The sequence below is a fragment of the Diabrotica undecimpunctata genome, chromosome 6 (assembly GCF_040954645.1).
Source record: "Diabrotica undecimpunctata isolate CICGRU chromosome 6, icDiaUnde3, whole genome shotgun sequence".
NCBI classification, from domain to species: Eukaryota; Metazoa; Arthropoda; class Insecta; order Coleoptera; family Chrysomelidae; genus Diabrotica; species Diabrotica undecimpunctata.
The window spans coordinates 48,277,174-48,303,766 of record NC_092808.1 but is presented as its reverse complement, the minus strand read 5'-3'; the positions used below and the strand labels follow the sequence as shown (position 1 = coordinate 48,303,766).

Genomic DNA, 26,593 nt, shown 5'->3' with positions numbered 1-26,593 from the left:
TACAACAAGTCGTGTAGATACAGTGAATTTTTGAAATTAGCAAGTATGTCGAAAAATTGTTGTTAGCCTACTGCATTTTCGAGAAATAATTTTTTACAATTTTTATCCCAACAGCAATGTCTAGCTGAAATGGTTTTTGTGTTTGGGAATAAAGCGTCACACCAGTCTACTATTTCCCGCTGGTATTGTGAATTTCAACGTAGTCGCTTTAGTCTCAACAACGAATCCAAGTCAGGTCCACCCAAAACAGTAGTAACACAGCAAAACATATATGCGGATCGTCAGCTTATTATGGATAACTGCCGTGTAACATACCTGGAGATAGAGGCATCTTTAAGCATTTCAAATCTCGATCCAAAAGATCCTATATGAAGAGCTGGGTATTACGAAGCTGCTTTCCCGTTGGATACCTTATTTTCTCACAAAAGAGCAAAAAGCCGTTCGCGTCAATTGGTGTCGAAAAACGTTGGAACGGTTGAACAAAGGAAACTCAAAAAACGTTTATAGTACGAAACTCCAACAAAGCAACAAACAACGGCAAATCATTCTACATCAGAACAATGCCAGTACTCGCAATGACCAAAATACAGTAGAGTTTTTGAAACTTCAAAACATGTAATTGTTAAACGATCCACCGTATAGCCCCGACCTAAGTTAATGAAGTAAGTAAGTAAGAATTCAATGCGTGGGCACCGATTCCAGACGTCAGAAGAAACCATCGATGCCTTTAACACAGCGATTTTGCATGTGTCAACTAAAGACTGGAATAACTGCTTTACCAATTGGTTTGAACATATGCATCAATCTAGATGGAACATATTTTGAAAAGCAATAAAGTACTTTAAGTCTATATATTTTTTGTATTTATGGCTACATGCAAAACTAAAAAGACAACCCTCATATGGATGAGTCTGGTATCCAAGCGGTCCCTAGTAAGTTGCCAAAATTTAAAAATATTTCTATTCCAGGGTGTATGATAGTCATTCAAGCCATAAGTCTGCCAAAGTTATAGAATACTATAGTACATACTTATAAAGTTGTCGTTTTCTCCACATTGCACGCATGAGATGCAGCCTTTGGATGTAGCAGTATTTTTACCTCTAATGGCGTATTTTAATAAGGAAGTTATTTTATGGCTTAAAACAAACCCTCGAAAAGTCGTAACTCCGTATAACATAGTTAGCTTGTTTAGAAAATCGTATCGAAGAGCTACTACACTAACAACGTAATTAAATCGAGAAAACAGGCATCTGTCCTTTAATGTCGAACATATCTTCAGATTGAAAATTTAAACAATCGTATGCAACCAATCGACCCATAGTGGAAAACGAAATCGTTGATCCCATAAACAAAGATCCCATTCTCCACAAAGAGATACTTCAAAGTACTTTACCTACAAGGAAAAGAAAAATTCATAATATATCTTCATCAAACGAGTCAAAGGAATGGGAAGAAAGTAGACAAACTGAGAGTCACGCAGAGAAGAATGGAGCGGCCCATGTTAGGAATAACTCTGCGAGACAGAATAACCAACGAAGACATCAGGAGAAGAACCGGAGTGACCGACATAATCGAGAAGATAGCCAGACTAAAATGGAGATGGGCAGGACACATAGCCAGAATGACAGATGGGCGATGGACAAAGAGGTTATTGGAATGGAGGCCAAGGGAAGACAAGAGAAGCGTCGGTCGACCACCTACAAGATGGACTGACGATTTAAGAAGACTCAATAAAAACTGGATGAGAGCGGCGCAAGATAGACGGGGTTGGAAACATGAGGAGGAGGCCTATGTTCAGCAGTGGACTCTTGAGGCTGGATGATGAGACGATCTTCAGATAATATCAGCCTTTTTGGAAACAGTCCGAGGGGATTATCGGAATAGAAACTTTATTCACTGCAGCTTGAAATCCGGAATTTGTTGCTTTAAACCATAACGTTCACATTACAAGCTCTGCAGTTGGTAATTCAGCTCCAATTTCCGAAGTTAGCATTTCAGAACAGAAAGGTGTCGTTAAAAGAAATTAAGTTTCATCATCGCTGGAGGATACTTTTGTAACTGGATATGATATATATCCACGACCTCAAGCAAAGAGTTCAATACCTACGCAAGGATCAACTGTTTTCAGCTCCACACCCAATTATTTTTTGATGAAAGAAACACAAAAACAATAAAGTCAACTTCACAAGCAGCTAGAAATTCTTTAAGCAGAAAGGTGTTTGTAAAAAAATAATAAAAGATATGCTGCTGATGATGAAGACTACTGAATGTATATTTTGCTAGGAATTATTATGATTATATTGTTTGGTCTCTCATTTACCATTTTATTTTATTTCTACTTTATCCATTTCCTTTATAACTCCATTAACGTACTACCATTTATAATTTTTTGTATGATTTGTGAAATAGTTTAGTAGTTAGTGTGAGCGAAACTTTTTTAAATATACAATGCCAAACGAGAATATGACGTGACTTAAGTCAAGCAACTGTGCGACGAAAATGAAGTGGATACGCTTAGAATGGAACGAGTTCGTGCACATCGAACACAACAATAGCGAGCACAACCCAATGTCAACTATCCCATAGAATTTTTTAATCCATTGGAATTGCCTCATCTCGCACCTCACAATTTATACTCGTAATTAAAAGTAGGATCAGTTATTATTATGCTGCTTAATATTAAACCCCGACTGTGCAATGGAACGAGACTGACTGAAAAAGGCAATGAACGATAAACAAATTGCAAATCCAATCGTTGGAAGTTTGTTAGGTATATATTTTTTCCTTTGTTGCGATATATATATATTGAAATGATTTCAATATGTTAAAAAGTATACAACTTAAATGGATTTTTATATGAGTTTGTTGTTCATGAATTTTATGAAGCCATCACAATGTGGGTTCGACTCTGAAATAAAAGAGAGAAAAAGATTAGTAAATTGTTAAATAAATTAATTTTGACTTACCTGGTATAGTGTTAATAATTTCTGAATAGTATAGTTGCCTAGTGTATAGGTGAATCGTCTAAACCTTAAAAAGAACAAAAAAAGAAGAATTCTTAAAAAATATTTAAACATAGAAATTTTGAAAACGTCAGAAAATAAACTGTCAAGCAAGTCTATGGGAGCTAAATTAATAGGGGTTTTGTTAAATAAGAAATTACAATGATGTGGAGATGAAAAGAATAAATTGTATTAGCATTGTAATAGAATAAGTTTTATATCTGAACATTTTTTTTTATAAATTCCCAAATTAGATGTGATTAAAGTGATTATGAGAAATTAATGTGGATTGACAAATGTGTTAGAACAGGACAGTTTTATGGTTTAAAAAAAAAATAGAAGACGAAAAGAAAAAAGAACGTTGGTTGCTGTTAGCCACAAACCATACATTTAGCAACGGATAATAGATTTTGGGGAGAGGCAGACAAGAAATTTTGAAAGGAGAGTCCTGAAATTGTGGAATAGGTCGGGAGTGTTTTTTAACTCGTCTAAAGAGAATTTTAGTTTTTCCACAGCAGAGATATCCAGAATTTGTTCCAGAGAGTAAGAGAAACAATTTAACTTATAAATTATTATTGGAGTACAGAAATGTCATTTAAATTGAGAAAATTAAAATTCATGAATTAACATAATTGCGATAGGCCTTAAAAAAATTGAAAATATTAATGATCATTAAATTAAAAATAGAATAGTACGTACCTTAACTTCCGAAGAGAGGATTGATATTCCAGTTTCACCAATTATTTTGCGAGTAGTTAGTTTTCTTTAAATAAATCAGAACTGTTTTAAAGTAAGGTTGGATAATAATTTTGGGGATCATTTGAAATTTTGATTATATTTGAATGCAAGTTATAAGTCAGCGCAATAAAGTGTTCATTTTCTTTTCTTTATAGTTCATTTAAACACTTTATAAAGTTGCAATATTTATTTAGTTTTTAGGTACTTGTATAGAGTCTCCACATTTTGTAATAAATTTTTATTGTCACGACTCTAAACCACATTAAGATTTATACGATTCCTATTTTTGTAAATTTTTAAAGGCAACCCAAGTTGCAGACGAATTTTATTGTTTATATTAAATTTGTTCAATATTAATAAATAACGTGCTTCATTTGGGTTAATTTATCAAAGGTCTAAAGTAAATTTTGGTTTAATTTCTTTTTGAACTCTACCAGGAGACTACAGAGTCGACGTCACACAGTGACAGATTGCTTATAACACATAATTGAGCTAGCTGAGGTATATATTAAATTAAACAACGAACCACAGATTTTAAAAATTACAACATTTATTATAAATAAAAATAAAATTAATAAAATACAACATTTTCAATATATATATATATATATATATATATATATATATATATATATATATATATATATATATTATACTTTTTCAGAGGATTTTCATAATCGACAGACAAACTGATTTGAAAAAATTGTATTTTTCAAACGGATTCCTATTGTAAATAGGAGTGCACGGGTTATTATTTTCCCAGTTTTTTTTTAAGATAAAAAAGGCGATAATAGCTAACATCTTACTTTAATTTACTTAAATAGTTTTAAATTAATTATAGGACTTAATACTCTTTGATTCTAGCAATGGACTTAATATATTGCGACTTAATACTGTTTAGCTCCTACTATTCTATAGATACCGTGGACTAGATACTATAGTTAATTAAGAAACCCATAGTAGAGCAATGCAAAGTACGAACAGCATTATACCAATTCTAATTAAATAATAAAACGCAAAAGACACAGAAAATATTTATTTTTTAAAATAAACGAAATCAGACCAAAATGTTACAAAGCAGTAATTATAACTAACTTTAAACAGAAAATTCATAATAAAGATCATTGTATTTTTTACTCGTCCTCCTTGAGGTTACCACGTGGAAGATTTTTAAAGTATTCATGGAATCTTTTAGGCACCCATTTTAATAAATTCTGCAAATCGTTATATTTTTAGTTGAAATAAGTTTCAGTGTCTCCCTTATCGGTTTCAGAATTAAATTGGCATTGAAAATAACTTCCTTAGAATTACCAATACATTTACCTTTGTGTGGTAGTCTCTTGGCAGCTTTAATGAAATCAACTTGTTCAAAATTCTCTTGATTAAAATTTGTTTTAAAATGCAACACTCCAGGTGTTTCTGATAAAAACTTCATATGAACAACTTTAGATATTAAAAAGTTCTGATTAGTTATCGTTTTTTTGTTATTTTGAAAATGAGATCCGGATTCTTCAGATAAAAGTAAAATTCTTAAAAAGTCCATGGTTTCCATTTCCGCTACCTCCAATTTTATTGTCACAAAGTCTGAAAAGCTGTTGCCAATCCCATCGAGTTATTAACGAAAATTGGCTGCAAGCCTTCTTTTATCTTTCTATTCGTGCATGAATTGTATACACCTCGATGTGGGTATGTCTTCTTAAAAGGTACTTATGTTCAATTCATTTTATTGGTGGCTTTAGATTAAGAATCGAAAGATAGAACATAATCATCTGTAGATTTCTATTTTGTGATGGACAGTTGTCACTCCTGATAACAATTCTTTCTACTCATTTTTTAACATTTAAATTAATGTATTTCAGAATGCATGAAGCCATTTCATTTCTACCACGTCCGCCTATAGATTCATCCCAAGTGAAACAATATCCTAATTTATCTATTGCATCGGAGACAGTATAGGTGAAAGTCCATAGCTTTAGTGAATATAAGCTCTGAGCATTCGTCAGTAAACATTTTTGTAAATCCACCAAAAGTATTTTGGTGTTCGCTTCGGTTTTAGAAGTCTCTTGATCCTGTCGCTTTAGTTTATACCGAGTTTGATCTGCATCAAAAAGATGAGAGTAGTAGTTAGTTTATAATTCGAGGCGTTCTTCCAAGGATACGGACTCTTTAAGTTTGATAACATATCCATCACATGTGCCACATGTATAATGCCCTGTCTCTTTGAAGGCTAAATTAAATTCAGAATTAAAAATGTCATTATATAACCACTGCTTAGGAATATCTTTTTTAGGAATTTGCCGTTCAACATAATCCTTATAGAAGCACCGATACATTATAGAAATGTTGAGATGGCTGCCTAATTACATTCTCTGAGATTTATTTTTGGAGTAATGTGATTCTATACACGGGAACTTCTGTATGTGTTCTCTGATATTGTTTCTTACATTTGCGGCTATTTTGTTAGAGGGTTCATGTTTATCCCTTTGATCAGGTGTTACAATTCTCCCAAGTTGTCTTTTCGATAATGCATTACGTAGGTACAGTAGTATCACAATATTAAGAGCGCAATACAACGAGCGCTCAGAATTATTACAATTATGAGATTTGGAGCATTGTATACTGAGGAATTCTTCTATTCCTATTTAGAAATAAACATCCGTTTGAAATGGATCTACCTACACATAGTTATAACAGGGAGTAAGTATATTTACCCCATTCACAGATTGACTGTGACCGAAAAAGGTGCCAAATATGCTTGCATAAGATTTTTTAGTAAATTGCCACATGCCAGTGTAATTCTAAAATTAACTCTGTATAAAAAAGCTGTGCATAAATTACTGTTACAGGTTAAACCATACAAGGTAATTGACTTTATGAATTCAAGATTGTAACAGAATTTCTGTTATTTTTTTTGTTTTGACGTGTATTTCGCTCTGCGTATATGTGTATGTCATCAATAAAGCGCTTAATTTCACACTTTCTCAGGCTTTTCTTGTGTGTACTCTCATATGAGATTTTCAATGACATTTCTGAGAAAACTGTTTTAGAGAAAATGCAAGAGAGAGAGAGAGAGAGAGAGAACAAATTTCACACTCGTAAGGTTTTTCTCTCCTGTATGCATCCTAACATGTATTTTTCAGGCATTTGCTTCAGTAAATTGCTTATAACAATGTTAACACGTATAAGGTTTTTCTCCAGTGTGCACTTTCAAATGTTTTTTCAAACTACTAGTGCGAGTATACTGCTTACAGCAGATTTCACACTTATAATAAGTTTCTTCAATGTGCGCTCTCATATGAGTATTAAAATGACATTTTTGAGAAAACTGCTTACAACAAATTTCACACTCATACTGTTTTTCTCGGGTGTGAACTCTCATATGTGTTTTTAAATAATGTTTTTGATGAAACTGCTTAAAACAAATTTCACATCTGTGAGGTTTTTCTCCAGTGTGTACTATCATGTGTCTTTGGATGTGTTGTTTCTGAGAAAATTGCTTACAACAAATTTCACACTCGTAAGGTTTTTCTCCAGTATGCACTCTCATATGCATTTCTAAATTTTGTTTTTTAGGAAACTGTTTAAAACAAATTTCACACATGTAAGGTTTTTCTCCTGTATGCGTTCTCATATGTTGTTTTAAACCACTTGTTTCAATAAACTGCTTAAAACAAATTTCACACTCGTAAGGTTTTTCTCCTCTATGCATTCTTAAATGTTTTTTTAAAGGACTTGTTTCACTGAATTGCTTCAAACAAATTTCACACTTGTACGGTCTTTCTCCAGTGTGAAGTCTCATATGTCTTTCCACATTTTGTTTGTGAGTAAACTGCTTACAACAAATTTCACACTTGTAAGGTTTTTCGCCAGTATGCACTCTTATATGTGATTTTAACTTTTGTTTTTTAGAAAACTGTTTAAAACAAATTTCGCACTTGTAAGTTTTTTCTCCGGTGTGCATTCTCATATGTTTTTTAACATTTTGTTTATGAGCAAACTGCATACAACAAACTTCACACTTGTAAGGTTTAGAACAAATAAAATTTTTTGATGTCGTTTCTTCAAAGTGTAGACTTATTTCTTCATTTTTATTACATAAACGGTCAGGTATGTTTTCCATAATTTCTTTTCTGTTCTTCTGCGAAAAATCTAAAAAAAATCGAAACTTTAAAAATTTGTTTATACAGAAACAATAAAGAAATAAATATGATTATGTTAAATAAAGGGTGTTTTTTTAGAGGTATAGAAATGTAAGTTGGCAAATACTTTTTTAACTGGCGGCCATATTGACAGCTGTCAAGTGATTTATGTTTACTGTTTAGTTTGGTTTGGCATTTCAGCATGAATAGACAGACGACTGAACAACGCTTCCAGATTGTGCAAATTTATGTTGAAAATCATGGTTCTGTTCGAAATACGTATCGCGCACTACGTCCATTTTATGGTCAACATAATTGTCCATCAGAGCAATTAATTCTATTAACTATGGAACGATTTCGCACTACGTTTACTCTAAATGATAATACGCATCCTAAGAGCCGACGTACAGTGCCTACAGAATAAGTTGTTGCTGATGTAGAGCGTAGCATAGAGGAAGACCCGAATCAGTCTATCCACCATTGTGCACAACAGTTGGATACGTGTCCATCCACTTCATCGAAGATTTTGCGAAAAGATCTTGGTTTGCGTGCTTACAAAATCCAACTCGTGCAAGAATTGAAGCTACACGATCACCTAACAAGGCGTAGATTCGTAGATTCGGCGAGTAGGTTTAGCGATGAAGCTCACTTTTAGTTGAATGGCTACGTCAACAAACAAAACTGCCCTATTTGGAGTTACGATAATCCTCAAATGTATGTTAAGAAACCATTACATCCATAAAAACTGACTGTTTGGTGTGCTTTATGGTCTGGTGGAATCATTGGACCGTACTTGACCGCCATAGAGCCATGATTATTGACTTTTTTATTCCTAATTTGAACAACCATTATGTACAAGAGCTGTGGTTTCAACAAAACGGCGCGACATGTCACACAGATCGTGCCACAATTGATTTATTGAAAGAAACCTTTGGTAACCGTATAGTTTCACGTTTCGGACCCGTTAATTTGCCTCTAAGATCGTGCGATTTAACACCTCCAGACTATTTTCTGTGGGGATTTGTAAAGTCGCTAGTCTACGCCGATAAGCCTGAAATGATTGACCACTTGGAAATTAACATTCGCCGTGTTATTGCCTCGAAAATTGGACTTCTAGATTAGACTACGTCACAGCCAGACGTGGCGGTCATATCCCAGAACTCATATATAAATTATAATTCCAAAAGATAATCTTTCGAATAAAATCAATTTCATGTCAATTTAAAATCGTATTTGTTTTATTCCAATTCAAAGCTCTATACCTCTAAAAAAACACCCATTATATATATATATATATATATATATATATATATATATCCGTGTGGATGTTGTCCCAGGTGGTGGAGAGGGGAACGCCCTAACCAGTCCTAGGACTGGCGGGTAGGTGGGAAATAAAATACCACCCGTGAACCAAAACAGACTGGTATGGCAACTCAATAGAGTCCCTGGCCCTCCAGGTTGGGGGTTAGGCTAGAGGCTAACAACCTCTTCCTGTAAAAATCATATGTTACGGAACCTCAAGAACTATTAGCCGGATGGAACTTACGACGACGACACAAAAAAAAATTTTTATTTCAAAATTTTTAGTAAAAGGTATTGTTTGGGAAAGTATGTACTATTTCTTTTCATATTTTTACTATTAATATTTTTCTTTTAGTGTACTATAATGTGATCTAATTCAATCCTGTATTCTGACGACTCTGTTAAAATATATTGCTTCCTATTATTTCGTAAAATTGTTAAACTGGCTATCTCATCTATTATGTTTTAAGTACGGAGAATTTGGCTTCTCTTTTGTATTTTGGGTCACAAATATAGAAACAAGTGTACGGTTTCGTATTACCAGGACAATTAACTGAAACTATCGCCACTCAAAATTGCAACACAATAGAGTGATTTATTGGTGTACCCTCTTGGTATACAGACCACACGCAACGGTTAGAAGGTTCTTTTCTGACCGTCTTAAGTCTCAAAACACTTCATCCCAAGACAACGAACGAAACACACCAAGTTTTGACACACACCTAAGAATACGACATTAATATTTCAAGGGGTAAGTCTATATTCTTTGTACAGACAACAATAATGAGTAAGACCAGTTAATTTCGTAATTTATTCACAGTTGTATTTACTATTTTTCGCTAATTTATTTACAAACAAAATATTGCACTTTTCTTCATTATTATTTATCTAATATCATTTAACCAGCGACCTCTTAAGTTTTATACAAAACAGGTATAAATAAAATACCCAAACGGGCTATATCACAAATACAGAACGTTTTCGGAATGTAAATTCCATCATCAGTGTAACAAAGTGCACATGCTATGAGCCACTAAAATATAGGGGTGGAAACCCTTTAAATGATATAAATTTACAAATATATTACATTATATACTATTAAAAATTACCAATTCCAACGGCGACTTAAACATCCTAATTTTTAATAGTATATAATGTAACATATTTGTAAATTTATAACATTTAAAGGGTTTTCACCCATACATTTTAGTGGCTCATAGCATGTGCACTTTGTTACACTGATGACGGAATTTACATTCCGAAAACGTTCTGTATTTGTGATATAGCCCGTTTGGGTATTTTTTTTTATACCTTTTACTAAACATTTTGAAATAAATTTTTTTTGTGATACATGGTATACAGCCAGCTACAGGAACTTAGTTTCCTAGTGGATCTTAGAATCACTAGAGGTAAATCAAGCTGAAAAGAAAAATACAAGAAATATTTCTCAGGAGGGCGCATATTCACGGAATACGAAATATTCACATAACATTCGCGGTCTATATTGATCATAGGGAACTTTAAACAAAGCGAATAATACACAGTGTTGCCCTATTTGCAAAAGGGAACACACCATCTATCAATGCGGCGAATTTTTAAAACTTTCATCTAGGGACAGGTTTGATACAGTAAGAAAGGTCAATCTTTGCACGAATTGTCTTAAACCTGGACATTTCTATAAGCGGTGTAGACAGTCAACATATCAAAAATGCGCTTCAAAATACCATACGTTATTGCATCCAGATAGGTCAAGCGAGCAGAACACAGCTTTAGTTCACCAACCGATAGAAAACGCGAGCGATATATAATCTGTAGATAATATACAAGGTATTTTAAACACTACCAACTTGTTAGTTTCGGCAGTTAGCGCTACAGATGAAACTATACTGTCCACAGTATTAGTTAACATTTTTGACGGTCAAGGCAAGGCATACATGGTGAGAGCTTTATTAGATTGCGGTTCACAAAGCTCATTCATAACAGAAAATTTATGCAATAAACTTAGAGTAAGAAGGACAAGCGCGAACATAACAGTCATGGGCATAAATAATATTGCATCTTCAGTTTGATACAAATGCGAAATAAATATACAGTCTGGTAGCGATATAAGTTTTCATACAACTTTAAATTGTTTCGTAATACCAGAAATTACGGGGTGCGTACCGGCATCTCAAATAAACGTTAGCGATTTGCAGATACCTAAACACTTAAAATTAGCGGATAGTCATTTTCATAAACCACAAAACATTGAATTGTTGATAGGAAGTGATCTATTTTATCAAATACTTGGTGCAAACAGAATTAATTTAGGTAAAAATAAACCATTCATGCAAGAAACAATGTTTAGTTGGATCATAGCAGGGCCGTATACCAGCCAAAACAACGCATCAGAAAGGCGAATAACTAAGTGTAATTTTACAAACTCTATCGAAGTTACAGAACAGCTAAGTAGTTCTGGGATCTTGAAGAGGTTTTCAATGAAAAACCTGCACTCTCGGGCGAAGAAATTTCATGCGAAAAACATTTCGAGGATACGGTAAAACGCGATGCGACGGGCAAATTCATAGTGTCATTGCCATTCAAGGAACCGATAAGTTCACTCGGTGATTCATTTCGATAAGCAAAATATAGGTTTTAAATCTTGAGCGCAAATTGACAATCTTAACCTTAATAAGATGACAATCTTAAAATTCTTTATAGCGAATTCATCCAGGAATACTAAGAATTAGGACATATGAAAAGTTTGTGCACAATTACAGAAGCGGCAGCAGACTTTAGTTCTTTAGTGCACCAACTACAAACGGCACTTCATTGAATGGTATTCAAATGGCTGGACCAACTCTACAAAATGATTTAATCTCCATTTTATTGCGTTTCCGAACACACTTATATGTAGTGAGTGCGGATATAGAAAAGATGTACGGTCAGGTATCGGTTGCAGATGCGCAAAAATCCTTACATTGTATCTTATGGCGAAATAATCCGGAAGAACCGATTGAAATATTTCAGTTACAGTTACATACGGTATGAAATGCTCTTCTTACTTAGCGATTAAATATCTAATGACATTAGCGTAAGGGCAAGAAGCTAAAAATCCCAATATTGCTAGCATTATTAAATCCGATTTTTATGTGAACGACCTTTTGACAGATTTTGATTCAAAACAGAAAGCGCGCGAAGCTTGTAAACAACTTTTTGAGGTCCTCAAAGGCGGAGGATTTACATTGCGTAAATTCTATTCAAATGATCCTGAAATATTGAGAGATATACAGGATAAATCAACTACGAGTTCCGTTATTCAATTCGGTGAAAACGAGAAGGCGAAAACTTTGGGATTATTGTACTTACCGCAATCAGATACTCTGTTTTATAGCATGAATTCATCTCTAGGCCATATAATCACAAAGCGAACTTTATTGTCGTGAGCGTTTAGAGCTCTGTGGAGCAGTCATTTTATCGCGTTTGGCCAATAGGTCAAAAATTCATAAAATGTGCAATTTAACACGTGTTACCTCTGGACAGATTCCTCAATAGTACTTAGTTGGTTGAAAACATCAGCCAATGTATTGAAGACGTTTGTTAGTAAGCGCGTAACAGAGATCCTGGAAACCACTTCGTTTGCGCAGTGGCGTCTGTGCCAGGCAAGGATAATCCTGCAGATCTAGTGTCCAAAGGCGTGGAACCAGATAATATAATTGAATGCAACTTATGGTGGCATGGGCCGGAGTGGCTCATGCAAGATTCAGATAAGTGGCCAAATTTACAAGTTGCTTCTACTGAAACAAGCGAAACGAAGAAACAAAGGTTTTTACGAATATACTTGATGAAACACAAAATACGGAAGTATTTTTATTTGAGCGCTTTTCTAATATTTTACATTCAAAAAGAACCGCTGCATATGTGTTCAGATTCATCCGCATGTATAAAAATAAGGAAAGGTTTGAGCCAAAAGGGATCTCTCGATAAAAACAGCAAACTCATAAATTTATCTCCATTTCTTGATGATCAGGGCATCATGAGAGTAGGCGGGCGTTTAAAGCATTCCGAGTTTGCGTATGACATCCCATCATTTTAGCGGCATATCATATAATAGTTACAGCGTTATTATTTAATCATTTTTACAAGGATCTCATGCATGCTGGTCCTCAGCTTTTACTTTCTACAATAAGAGAAACTTTCTGGCCGTTATCAGGAAGAAATTGGGCGCGACGTACCGTATACAAATGTGTAAAATGTTTTTGTTTAAAATCTAAATCTATTCAGCTAGTAATGGGAGACCTACCTGCCCAGCGTCTCGCAGGTGGGCCACCGTTTATTCTAACAGGTGTAGATTATGCGGGTCCTTTCTTAATTCGCAATAGTCAATTAAAGGGTCGATGTTGTAAACTAATACAGAGTTAAATATGTCTTTTTATTTGTTTTTGTACATTACATTTGTTTTGTACATACATTTAGAATTAGCTACGGAACTGTCTAAGGAATAATTTCTGTTGGCCTTTAAAAGATTTATTGAGCGAAGAGGCAAGCCTCAAAAGATGGTTTCCGATAATGGAACTAATTTTATAGCAGCTAGTTCGGAGTTAAAAGCATTAAGAGAATTTCTAGAGCAGCACACTCCCGCGATAAGAGAATCTTTGCTAAAGGATAATATTTCGTGGTCTTTTATACCTCCATATTCTCCACATTTAGGCGGACTGTGGGAAAGCGGAGCAAGAACAGTTAAACATCATTTACATAGAGTTTTGGGAAACGCGCACTTAACGTTCGAGGAATTTTATTCATTGTTTGTGCAGATTGAAGCTATAATAAATTCCCGACCGATTCATTCTTTATCCTGTGATCCAAATGATCTCTCCCCATTAACTCCTGCACATTTTCTCATCGGAAGACCACTTATTACCAATCCTGATCCAGATTTGCGTCATATTTCAGTGAGTCGGCTCTCAAAATTCCAGCATATATTCAGCAGCTTTCTTAGCATAAATGGGAACGATGAAACAAAGAATACATCTCCGAACTACAAAAACGTACCAAATGGACTACTAATAATGGTGAAGTTCCGGAAAACACGTTAGTGCTCATAAAAGAGGACAATTTACCTCCATTAAGGTGGAAGTTAGATCGCGTGATCGAACTTATACGCGGCAGTGATGGTGCAGCCAGAGTTTTTAAAATAAAGACTGATAATGGTATCATTACTCGTTCTTTTTCCAATGTGTGTCCGTTGCCCGTTTCGGAGTATGTGCATTTAAAATATTCGAACATTTAGCGTCAGCAGTCGATTTTGTTGGCAGTGTTTGCCAAGGCGGGGGCCATGTTCACGCCATCATATGTTTTAAGTCGATTTCATGCATGTTTTCCGATGCGGCAACGTAGCAGCGTATGCAGATATTTATGCCATATGTGAAAATAAGAAGAGTTCCTAAAAGCATCTCAAGATGACTCCATTCAAAATACGGGAACGATATCGGTGATACAGCATAGCGAGCGGGACATACTACTTATTAGCGGTCATATATTAATGTATTTTGTTAATTCAAATAAAAACAGTTTTTCACACGAAATTTACCAGCGGCACATTCTAAGTGCAAATCAAGTTACACTCAATGGTCACTGCTAAATTGAATGTAAAAATTGAACTAATAAGGTGAATACTACTCAAAATCTTTTAAAAGATTATGTTCAAATAATGAAATCAGAATTTAGTATACAGTACCTAGGAATCCAGAACAAAATGATGATAACAAAACATCTGCTAAAATTTGGTATGGTGAAAAGCAAAATAAGGAAAAGATAAAACTGTTTGGTTGTAATGCTTATAATTTAATTCCTAAAGAGAACAGGAAATCTAAACTTGATTCTAGTAGTGAAAAGCTAATTATGGTGGGTTATTCAGATAATGGTTACAGACTATGGAATCCAGAAGAAAGAAAACTAATCCATGCATGGAATATAATTTGATGAAAATTCAATTAAAAAAGATAAAATTAGACTTATTAAGAATGAACAAATTGTACAAATTTTTACTGAGAATGGAGTGGAAAATATTACAGAAAAAATCACTGAACAAGAAAATATACAGGAAGAAGTAGTTGGAGGAATTAATGAAAATAGGAGTACAAGAAATAAAAGACCAAAATATCTTGAAGACTACAGTGTGAATATGATTCAGAGACAAATCTAGTAGCAGATTTATCAGTAAGACATTTCCTTGATGCTGTTCCTGAGATCATTGCTGAAGTAGTCAAAGATGTGGAATGAAAACAAGAAATCAGCAACGAACTTCAGTCACTGGAAAAAACAACACATGCACTTTAGTGAAACAACTAGAAAATGTTAGTGTAATAAGACTCAAAATGTATGTTAAGTGAAAAAAAAGTTAATAGAAAGTTAGTTAGGAAAGCTAGATTGGTAGCTTGAGGCATCCAACAGTGTAGCATTAGTGAAAATATGTAACCACCAGTCACAAGAATGGCTATAATTAAGAGTATTACTTTCATTGTTTGTTGAATACGATCTTTTTGTAGAGGAGCAAGATATTAAGTCTGCTTTCCTTTATTTAACATTGAAAGAACCAGTATATATGTATCAACCAGAAGAACTTGAAGGATATGACAAAAATTTAATTTGTAAGTTACGTAAATCATTGCATGGTTTAAAAGAGGCTCCAAAATGTTGGAACTCTTTTTTTATACACGATCTAGTAAGGATCCTAGTTTGTATTATTTTATATTTTTACTTGTGTATGTTGATGATTTGATAATATTTTCAAAAGTGGAGAACTAAATCATTTTAATAAAAACTATGTTAAAAAAAAATTAAAGTGAAAGATTTTACAGATACCGTAATTTCGGGTGACTTTGGCCCGCCAGGGTGACTTTGGCTCATTTTGGGAAAAAGATATTTTAGTAACTAGTGCATATGTACAATATATTATCATGCAAATTTCATTATACCGCACCATCAGTACCATATTAACTTTAGGAAAATTTTAATAAATCACGGTAATACTGGTTATAATAAGAAAAAAATGAATTTTTAAAATATAGTCATTTTACGTAAGATTTCTTGACTGTAAAAATTGGTTGGCAACCAATAATACTTCCAAGTGTAAGATTAATTGCATAGTTGCACATTGAATATCTATGAATTCTTACCCGCCTGACGTCAGTATTTCAGTCTAAACGTAGATGCTAATAAGGTTGGTTGTTATTTGCAAAGTGGTACAGAATTTAACGGTTTTCGGGTGACTTTGGCCCAGTTTGTTGAATGTTGGATTTTGGTCATTCGTTGGTTCTATATTTAAATTAAAGTAAGTAAATGCTGATTTTTAATTTGAATTTAGCCTTGTAACAACTGCAGAGTTTGTTAACTGTATAGAACTAACCACTTTTTTTTAGATGCCCTCAAATTACAAACATGTTGCTGGTAGTAGAAATTATGGAAATTCAGCTTTCGAGGAAAATTCGATGGATTTGTAAGAGGCAGTAATAACTGTTACGGTTGGGTGCAAGTAATGGTACTTGGTGAAAGAAGTTTGTGGTAATGGCCTGAAGTCCCCGTAAGAAAATCCTACCACCTGGGTAATATTGATTTCACAGAGCCATTGGAACTTGGACCGATATTTCTTTCCAGATTTAAAAACAAGCTTGTAAATTTGTTTTATTGTTCATTTTTTGTTTGAAAATGATGTTCTTTGTAAACCTAGGGTCCTATGTAGAGTTTCATTTTAGTTTTTAGTTTTTTTTTGTTTGAAATTTAAATAAATATTTTTTTAACTAATAAAATGTTTATTTATTATTCATCTTGTAGGGTGACTTAAGCCCAAACACTAATAATTATAGAGAATTAATGTAAAATGTAGCTTGAGACAAAGCCACCCGACACCAGCGGGTGACTTTACACACATTTTTATTTTTTTTGTAATAAAGTAAGCGCTTCGTTGTGTTTTAGTGTAATTTTTGTAAAAAAGTAGTTAAAGACACAAATAAATTAAGAAACATACTTTTATGTATTTAGAATACTGAAATCTACGATCAAACTTCTAAAGTGAGTCAAAGTCACCCGAAATTACGGTAAGTAAAATTGGAAATAAAGTTTATATTTTACAAAAGAAATTAATCAATAAAATCTTGCACAGATTTAATATGAGCAACTGTAAAAGGTCAGATATTGCAATGCACCCTAAACTTAATTTGTCAATAGGTAAAAGATAAAAATTTGGTAAATTCCTAAGTTACCTTATACCGAATTGACTGGTTGTCTTATGTATGTGATGCTGGGCTCTAGGCCAGATTTAAGTTTTTGTGTGTCTCATTTCAGTCAACTTCAAAATAATTACACTGAAGAACATTGGAAAAAATTGAAAAATGTTAGAAATACATATTACTAGATATTTGAAACCTAGGTACAGCAAATTATGAGATTTGTTGAAGGTAGAAAATGTTATCTGTAACAAGTCTGACAAGAACAAAGTACAAAATAATTGACAATAACAATTTGACAATAACAGTGTCAAAGGAACCAAGTAAAAAATCATAAACCAGGGTCCTGATTCTAATTGAGATTTCGACTCAAAACATGTCGAAATTAATATGGCGACGTCGAAATGCGACTTTGCGAACCTTGTGGATTTCAGCTGAACTAACCAAACGACGTCACTAGTTTTCGACTTATCGAAATTAATTTCAACCACAAGAAAGTGGTTGAAATTTCATTTCGAGTCGAAATTAATCTGACATGACTGACTGGACTGGGCCGACTGGGAGAAGTGAACTTAGGTTCAGTTTAAGTAGGCGGTGTTTTGATCCTTGCAAGGAAAACTGAGGCAAAAAGTATCAATATGGCTGTGTTTTACGGACATTTGCTAGTTTTGGAGGAATTAGAGAGGTTAGATATCCGACGTTCATAACGGAGGATAAGAAGAATGTTACGGGATACTCAAAATTCTTTTTCACTAAGTGATGCTCAATTTAGGCAGCAATTCCGGCTTAATAAACAAGCTGCAAATTATTTAATAAGGGTATTAGAACCATATTTGGAAGAAGGTGTTTATGCCTCTAGGATACCCAAAATGTTTAGGATTAGTTTTACTAAGCTGCAGTAAATTTAAAAATATATTAGAATATAACCACTAAGTCAAATCTTAGTGGTTATAACTTAAGGATCTCCCACATCGCCTTTTTTTTTCTTGTCATCTTTTCTTTCAATTCAAAATATAATTGAGAATGGCCAATATTTATGATTTAACAACTCAAACAAGAAAAAAAAAAACGTTCACGTAACGTAAACAAAACAAACATTCAACAAGCGTAGTGCAGCCAATAAACAACAGGGCCAACCCAAATTTTCAGCAGTGTCAAAATGATAAAGTAAATATCCCCAGTTTTAACTACAATCGAAATGAATGAGAATCGCTAGCGATTGCGACTGTCATGGCGTAGTCGCTTTTAAATTTTGACATCGAAATGAAATAGAATCAGGGCCCAAGTCTTTTCCTTTGTTTTATAGTGTAGCACTTTCAAGTGTAGTTGGCTACACTGGCTAGTGTCAAACAAAAATCATGGCTGTGGCACTCAACAAAGGAACTATTTTATGATTTGTTTATCTTTGGTTTTTGTTGTTTTGTTTTCTTGCACTTCCGATTTTCTTTCTTTAATTTAAATAACCTTTATTATAATCAGCTAGGTATCTTTTTTAAAAAAGTTATAAAAATGAGTGACGCAATAAAATTAAAAGTTGTAAGTAGTAACTTTAGTTTTTAAAATTACTGAAAGCTTTTTAATGTTTTTAAAATTTAAATTAAACTAAAAGTAAGATTTTTTTGCAAACAAACACTCATCTGACAGCTAAACAGTTATCAAATTTGGTTGAAAGATACTGTGCAAGACAAATGTAGATAGTCACCCTCTCAGAAGCAGGTGTAGATTTATAGACATGTTACACTTTTTTTTGCTACACTTTTCAATGGAACAGAGTGGTTAAGCCCTACTTACACCTTGCAAAGGAACAACTTAGTGTAGCACCTCTACACTTTTTTGGAACTAGTGCTACACTAGAAAACAAAGGAATATACCTATTATATGATCATGCATGTTAAACTGCAGGGAATTATAGATTAAATGGAAGCTAGAATAATTACACTACTCAAAATGAAAAGTTCATGTTATATAATTAGCAGTTGATTCAGTAATAAGAAAAATAAAGTTAAGCACTTTATTTTTCTTACTTCTCTCAGCTAAATTATCTTCTTTTGGAAAATTCTTCAAATCTTCAAGATCTAGGGGTGTGAGTAGCTGGTTTTCTGTATAATATCTTTGGCCCCTTTCAACAAACTCTTCAATTTCAATTTTTACTCCCATAGTTAAGAAATATCCCTAAATTAGTTTACGCTGAGTATTATTTTATTTGTCTTACCTGATTTATTTTCTTCTGGTTCATTCTTCAAGTCTTCAAAATCTGTTAATGTGAAAAACTGACTGTCTGGATCTGTTTGTTCCTTAGAAGATGAGAGTAGAATTACTTTTTCGTCCTCCTCTAAACTGTGATCATTTTCAATAAACTCGTCCTTAATTTCAATTTTAAATTCCATAGCTCAGAGATAAAAATAAAAACATATTATTATTATTGGTTGAGACGTTGTGAGTTTACCGAAAGTACAAGCTGAATATAGCCGCAAATGTCAAACATGGAACAAAAAATTTCGGTGTAGCAGTGTTGGCATGTTTTTATAATGTAAATGCTGTAGGCTTCAAATATAAAAAGATAAAACTTACATTTTGTTTATATTATGTTATGAATTCTGCAATTTTTGATTTATATAAAACAACAATGAGTAAATATTTGTTTCTTTGTAGATTAAATGCAGTTAATTATTAGAAATTTTTTTAAGCAATTACCCTTTGATAGATTTCGCAATCGTCAAATCAGCAGTTGCCAGATGTTTGCAATTAATCTTGAAAGAGACAAATATTTACTCGTTATTGCTTCATATAAATTAAAAATTACAGAATTCATAAAATAGTATAATCAAAATGTACTTTCTAAAAGCTTTATCTCTTTATATTTGAAGCATACAAAACTGAAATATGTTTGACATTTGCAGCTATATTCAGCTTGTACTTTCGGTAAACTCCACAAACATAAATTTAATTGTCAATGTCAATTTTTAAATATGACAAGACAGTTGACTGAAGGCGACATCTGAAGGCTGTATTGGAAAGGCAAGTAAAACGCTGTCTTGACCTTGATCATTTACGTGAAAGGTCTGGAGTATGTATGGTCTGTGGTAAACCACAGTATGGTCTGTGGTAAACTCAATCCATATTTTTATACCTTCTGCGGTTAACTTTAACGAAAGTACAAGCTGAATATAGCCACAATACATGGTACAATCAGAGATATGTAAGGCTCCCTTACATATCTCTGGGTACAATGAATACAAGGTATGATATTGCGCATGACATTTGACAGCTGGCCCAGGAGTGTGACGTAGTCAAGACCACTCGAATCCATTATTACAACTTAACGTCATATTAACGTGTATAGTTCGTCCCAAACCCTTCTTTCAGTGCGTCATAGTTGATCGAATTCTCTCTAACACATTAAGCTAGAAGAGACAGAAAAAACGTGAGTCTTTTACATAGAACTTGGAAAATAATTTATCGTAAAGCTAATTCTAGTTACGGATGTATAATTGGTTGAAGTTTAGAATACGCTAAATAGATATCCAATTAATGATGCGCATAAATATAATTTGACGCAGAAGGTCTTGACAGTACTTTCACAACGTCAACTGATAAAATAATTGTCATTCCAGGTTAGTATTATCAGGTATTTTACAGTGAAAATTTAATTTTGTATTTATTGTCATAAAAATATTTTAAATATACCGAGATATATCGAGAAAGAACAAAGACTAATACACACTTTACACTACATGATTTATCATGTGATTTGTCATATGATTTGGTCATAAAGTGAAATTTACATGTTTACACTGTGTGATTTGTCATATGATTTTGTCATAAGCACTGTCATGCGGCTCGTCATAGCTTGTCACAGGAGAATAGGACGGTGCCTATTCCGCATGATAAAATCATATGATTTTCGGTAATAATACGGGTAACACCAACATATTTAAATATCGCGCCTTATTCTTATGTCAATCCAGCGACATTCCCTTACCAAGAGACAACATCCTTTATTTATTTATTTTTTGTTTTTTGCATTGATATTGAACCTATTATCTAATGTGTGCTATTGTGTTGTATTTTTCTTTTATTATTTATTTATTTTATAGTTAGTTTAGTGTTTTATAGTCTTCTTAGTCATAACTTTAGTTTAGTTTCTTTATTAATTATTTTTAATTTGGTATATTAACACTAAATTTGATATACCCTGTCCACGATTTCTTCGTAAGAGCCACCTGCGAGCCCAAAGGTGTCTGACCTTTTTTTTCTTACTGCTGTACGCAGTTGTTGCCGGCATATTATTATTAAAAGTCGGGAAGCCAATGCAATCAAAGATTTATTTTCCATTATAATAGTTTAAAAATCTAATAGTTGATTAAAACCTCACTCATTGTCATTCATATCATAAGTCATAACTTATCATACAGTGTAAACACGATTTTTTAAAACATCATAGAAACGAGGAATCATAACAAATCTCATATGATATTGTCATGTGATAAAATCATGTAGTGTAAAGTCTACATTATATTAAAATTATTAAATTATTTTCAATTAGAAAAAAAGGGATTACGATTCTACAACTGTCAAATTTAACTAAAATGACATGCAATAATTCTCGACATTCTTAAAATCCTATATTATGTCAAAATTAGTGACGCACTGAAAGAAGGGTTTGGGACAGACTCATCGAGCAAAAAGACAAAAAAGGGAATGTAAAGGTAGTGGGGGCAAAAATATTGTTAGACAGGAAGTGCCATCTTGAGAGGCCAAATTAAACAAGGAAAGAGTCTTTCCTTGTTTAAGAAATCAAATTTAGTTGGGTTATGTTATTATTTGTCCCAACTGTCACATGAAATCTTATTTATATAAAAGTTTTTTAACAATTGTTTCACATGTTAGACTTTTATCGTTAATATTTAATTAAAATTTTCTCGTCTAAGACACATTTTGAAAACTATTTTATAGCTACTGTTAATAAGTGTCGGAAAATTTAAATTTGGCGCATTCGCATTTCCGGATATGTCCGCCATCAGAGGCCACTTTTTTGGTCGTCTTTTCATAACGATTAGATTCCCTCTTTTGTCTTTTTGCTCGATGGACAGACTGTATGTTCAACACGGCGTCAGTAGGTGTGGCTAACGATCATACCAATATGGCGGTGGGATCAGGGCCAGACTCAACAATATTAAAACTACTATACAAATTTATTCAGAAGATTTAATCAAATTAACAAACAAAAAAAAAACAAATTAACTGTCACTTAAAAATTAGAAAAGTTATTATCTTTTGGAAACCTGAAAATACAATTATATGCATCACTAAGAATTAATAACAAATTTATATTTTAAATAAAAAATATGATTATTGAACTAAATAAAAAGCTTACAAATTGTTTATTAGTATCTTTATATTTTATGTATTCATTACTTATATTTTATTGGAAGTGGATGTTTTAATTGCTATTTTGAAAACTTTTAAAAATATTCAATAATGACTGAAAAATTAATCGAGAAACTTTTTCAAGTTACTGCAAAATTTTTTATGAATACTATTAATTTATTCTCTGTACAAAGTACGGGCCATTACTTTGTTTACATATTTGTATACTAACCTGAGAACGTTATTCCTGAAGATTTTTATTTACATTGCTTCTGCTACTGGATACGTTGAGAACAAGAAACCATTATTATGCACTATCAAAATAAATATTACAGTTTCTATAAAAGTATTATAAAACCAAAAATATTCAAAAAACAACAAACGCAAACAATCATACACGATCTGTCAAAACGATCATAACAATATGGCTGAAGTGAGGTCGTTTTTAGTCACGTGATATATATTCTAATATATTTCAAATAATCACTCCATATATTCTAATTCGATGTCTTTCAAGAACAAAATATGATTAAAATGTCAAATGTTGGTAGTTCAGATTTCTTTTATTGGTGGCGTAGTATCCTACCGGACAAACAGTGTAACTTGTTCTAGGCTTTTATATAAAATTTTATATATTTTAGATAGATTATAATTTAATATTTCGTTTGAATTTGACAGGTCTTTAGGAAGTAGAAAACGTAGGTATGCTTTGTTAATACGTCAGTGGTGTTAGGAGCAAACATAATAATTCATTGAATTATTTGAATATAATATTTATTTAAAATATAAATAATAAAATTACTTAATTCATTACATATGTAATGGTATAAGTAAGAGAGAGCAGAAAGAGAAAAATAATTAGGTAGATAGGTATATGGTGCATCGTTTGCTGTATATAAACATTTGACCTGTAATAGGAGTATAGTAAATGAAGGATTGAATCAATATTTTAATAAACATATATATTTTTATTTTCATATGTGTACAAAAGAAGTTGAATGCAAAAAAATTTTTTTACACATACTCTGCAGTAAAATTCATTGTTTATTTTGTTATTAATATAAAAATACAATGCAATCAATTGCAACATAATTCAATATAATAATACAATACAAATTAAAACGCAATATTCATAAATATTTAAAAACGACAATACACATAACTTACTTACGCATATGTTTAATTTACCATGATAATAATAATAATAAAAAAATAATAATATTAATAAATATGAAATATATTTACAAAAGGAACATTTTTATTCTCGAGAGAGAAAGATTCACTCCCGTACAAATTTCCAACGTAGGACGCGCGTATAGAAGGATAACTTCAAAAAATGTTTGTGGAAGATAAAAATAAAAAACCAACAACTCGGATTATGTTGTAAATTTTCATTTTATTTTAAAATTTAGCATTTTTGCGTATATTACATATATTTAATAAGATTAACGTGGGGTTTTGAAATATTTCAAAAATAAAAAAGGACGAATTCATATTGGGATTCGAACTCACATATACCAGCGTATGAACCAAACACGTAAAAAATTTGCCAATTAGACATGACACTAACGTATTTCAAAATTGACAGTTCTCGGTCATACAGTGATTTATTGTAATTATTATTTTGAAATACAAAAGCCTAAAATAATTATTAACATTTAATAAATAATACAAAACATATCACGTAAACAATAATATTAATATATATTACATTATATTATATATATATATATATATATATATATATATATATATATATATATATATATATATATATATATATATATAATGTAATGATTTCACCGATTCACTCTCGTACAAATTTCCAATGTCGAACGCGCGTATAGAAGTATAACTTCAATAACTAATTCCCATTATTGTCGTTGTTTATTATTATTTTTTAAACGGACGGAGATCAAGGTTTTACTATAATGAAACACAGTAGCATAATTAATGTACAATTATTAAATTACAGCTAACTTTTTTTTATAGCCCTTTTTCTATCTGAATTGTCGAATAAAGGCCTCTCCCATTTCTCGCCATTCATCCCTGTTGTGTGCTAGGCGTTTCCACATTGGTCCTGCGACTCTTTTGATATCGTCGCTCCAGCGCATTTGAGGTCTTCCTCTTGGTCTCTTCGCATCGTACGGTCGTCAGTTTCCGACTTCTTTGTTCCACAGCTAACTATATTGTTTCAAATATGTAACTATTGTTAACGTATCTGCAGTAACCAAATAAAAAGGTTGGTTTCACTAAAATAATTCTTTTCGCTAAATTTAAATACCTAAATAGACATCGGGGTTAGAACTGTGCCTGAACGAGTAAACATCGTTTTTGCCGTTCTCGTAATGTACAGTGTTTATAATAGTTTTTAAACTTGTTTTGCGATTTATACTTGTTCCAGAAAATAACAAAGTGCAGTGTAACTATATACGTGTAGTTTCGCGGGTGCACATAATCGCTAAACTTACATAAACAATATTTCATTAAGTGCATAATATATTATAACCTTACAAGAAAATAACGACAATTTTGGACATCACACTAGTTGCACCATATCTAGGCAACTTCCATCACCATGGTGTATGATAAGATGCCGCCTTCTGACACTTAACAATGAATACAATCAAATTGCAAGAAGTTGTCTTTGACTACGAGGATGCTTCAAATCCAACAATGCCAACAAACCAAATTGCAACCAACACAAACCGAACCACCAACAGTAACACATCTTACACGGCTGCAGTAAAATCAGCACGTAGACCAACGTTCCCAAAAAAGGATCAGGCCGTGGTTCTTCATGCCGAGAATAGTTTAAAGCTATACGATTATGTACATGCAATCGGAACTATCATTGGGGCCAAAAACATCTGAAAAAGAGAAAGCTAAAAACGGATGATACTAGTATCTCTGATATTACTAAACTTGACATTACCGAATATTACAACAAAAATCCACAAAACAATATACTCTCCTTAAATGATCTTTTTGCGTTTTTAGAAAATACTAAAGGCAGCAGTGACCCCTATCATGAAGCCCTAAAGTTTACAAACGACATCAATACACTCCTTACCAATTTGATTTCTCTACCCGCACCTTTCTCAAAGAACAATAAAAAACAGATTTACACGAAATTACACGATTTACATGAAAAAAAAAATTAGACAGCAATACAATGTTAAATCTGTAGAAAATAACGATATAATAACATTACCATGTCTTTCACAAACAGATCCCAGTGACGATGAATCTTACTCTGATACTTCACTTACCTTCCAAAACTCTTTAAAATAATCTTATCGATACATTTCTGTTTTCTTTTAATTCTGAGATATATTTTCTTCTTTCTGTCATCTTTCTGTTTAATACAATAGAATTGTGATGGGTTTTACGCCCGTCTAGATCAATGATATATTTATTATATTGTCCCTTATGTTCCTTAACGATAGCCAGCAGTTGCACTTTTAACATGGAGTCCTCAAACCTTATATTTTTTTATTTCAGCCACGCTTGGATGTCAGCTTTTCTAGAAGCAGTAGTTGGAATGTTTTCCAATTTTTTGGAATGATAAGACACGTTCTCCAATACGATGATAGGCAGTATATTTTTGAACCAATTTTCGAAAGATTTCCCGTCCATCTCTTCGTGGTAGTCCCTACTTTTTTTATTCAAACACCCACAGCCCTTCTGGAACAAACCCATCTTCAAGGCCAATGTGACAGATTATTAGTCTTTTTGCTTTTCCTGAAAATTTTATTATTTTAAAATTTACTTGAAGTAAAAAAGCACATAAACATTTACCTGCAGGATAATTTAGCCATGTAAATGCCAAATTTCA

At 32.6% G+C, this 26,593-nt stretch overlaps 1 protein-coding gene across 1 annotated transcript; it reads right to left on the bottom strand.

Annotated features, from left to right (window-relative positions):
• Window positions 1-4,484: 4,484 nt before the first annotated feature.
• LOC140443416 (uncharacterized) lies at window positions 4,485-19,889 on the bottom strand. Its single transcript, XM_072534664.1, has 2 exons — window positions 19,598-19,889; window positions 4,485-7,889 (listed from the first exon to the last, which is right to left on the bottom strand). Exons 1-2 carry the CDS (start codon window positions 19,770-19,772, stop codon window positions 6,913-6,915), a joined length of 1,152 nt encoding a protein of 383 aa, XP_072390765.1. The 5' UTR covers window positions 19,773-19,889; the 3' UTR covers window positions 4,485-6,912.
• Window positions 19,890-26,593: the final 6,704 nt, after the last annotated feature.

Bases quoted from the DNA above. Each gene is read 5' to 3' on its own strand.
- LOC140443416 (XM_072534664.1), bottom strand. From the start codon at position 19,772: ATGGAATTTAAAATTGAAATTAAGGACGAGTTTATTGAAAATGATCAC. The intron at 7,890-19,597 runs GTAAGACAAATA...GATTTTTTTTAG, and splicing joins ACCAGAAGAAAATAAATCAG to ATTTTTCGCAGAAGAACAGA.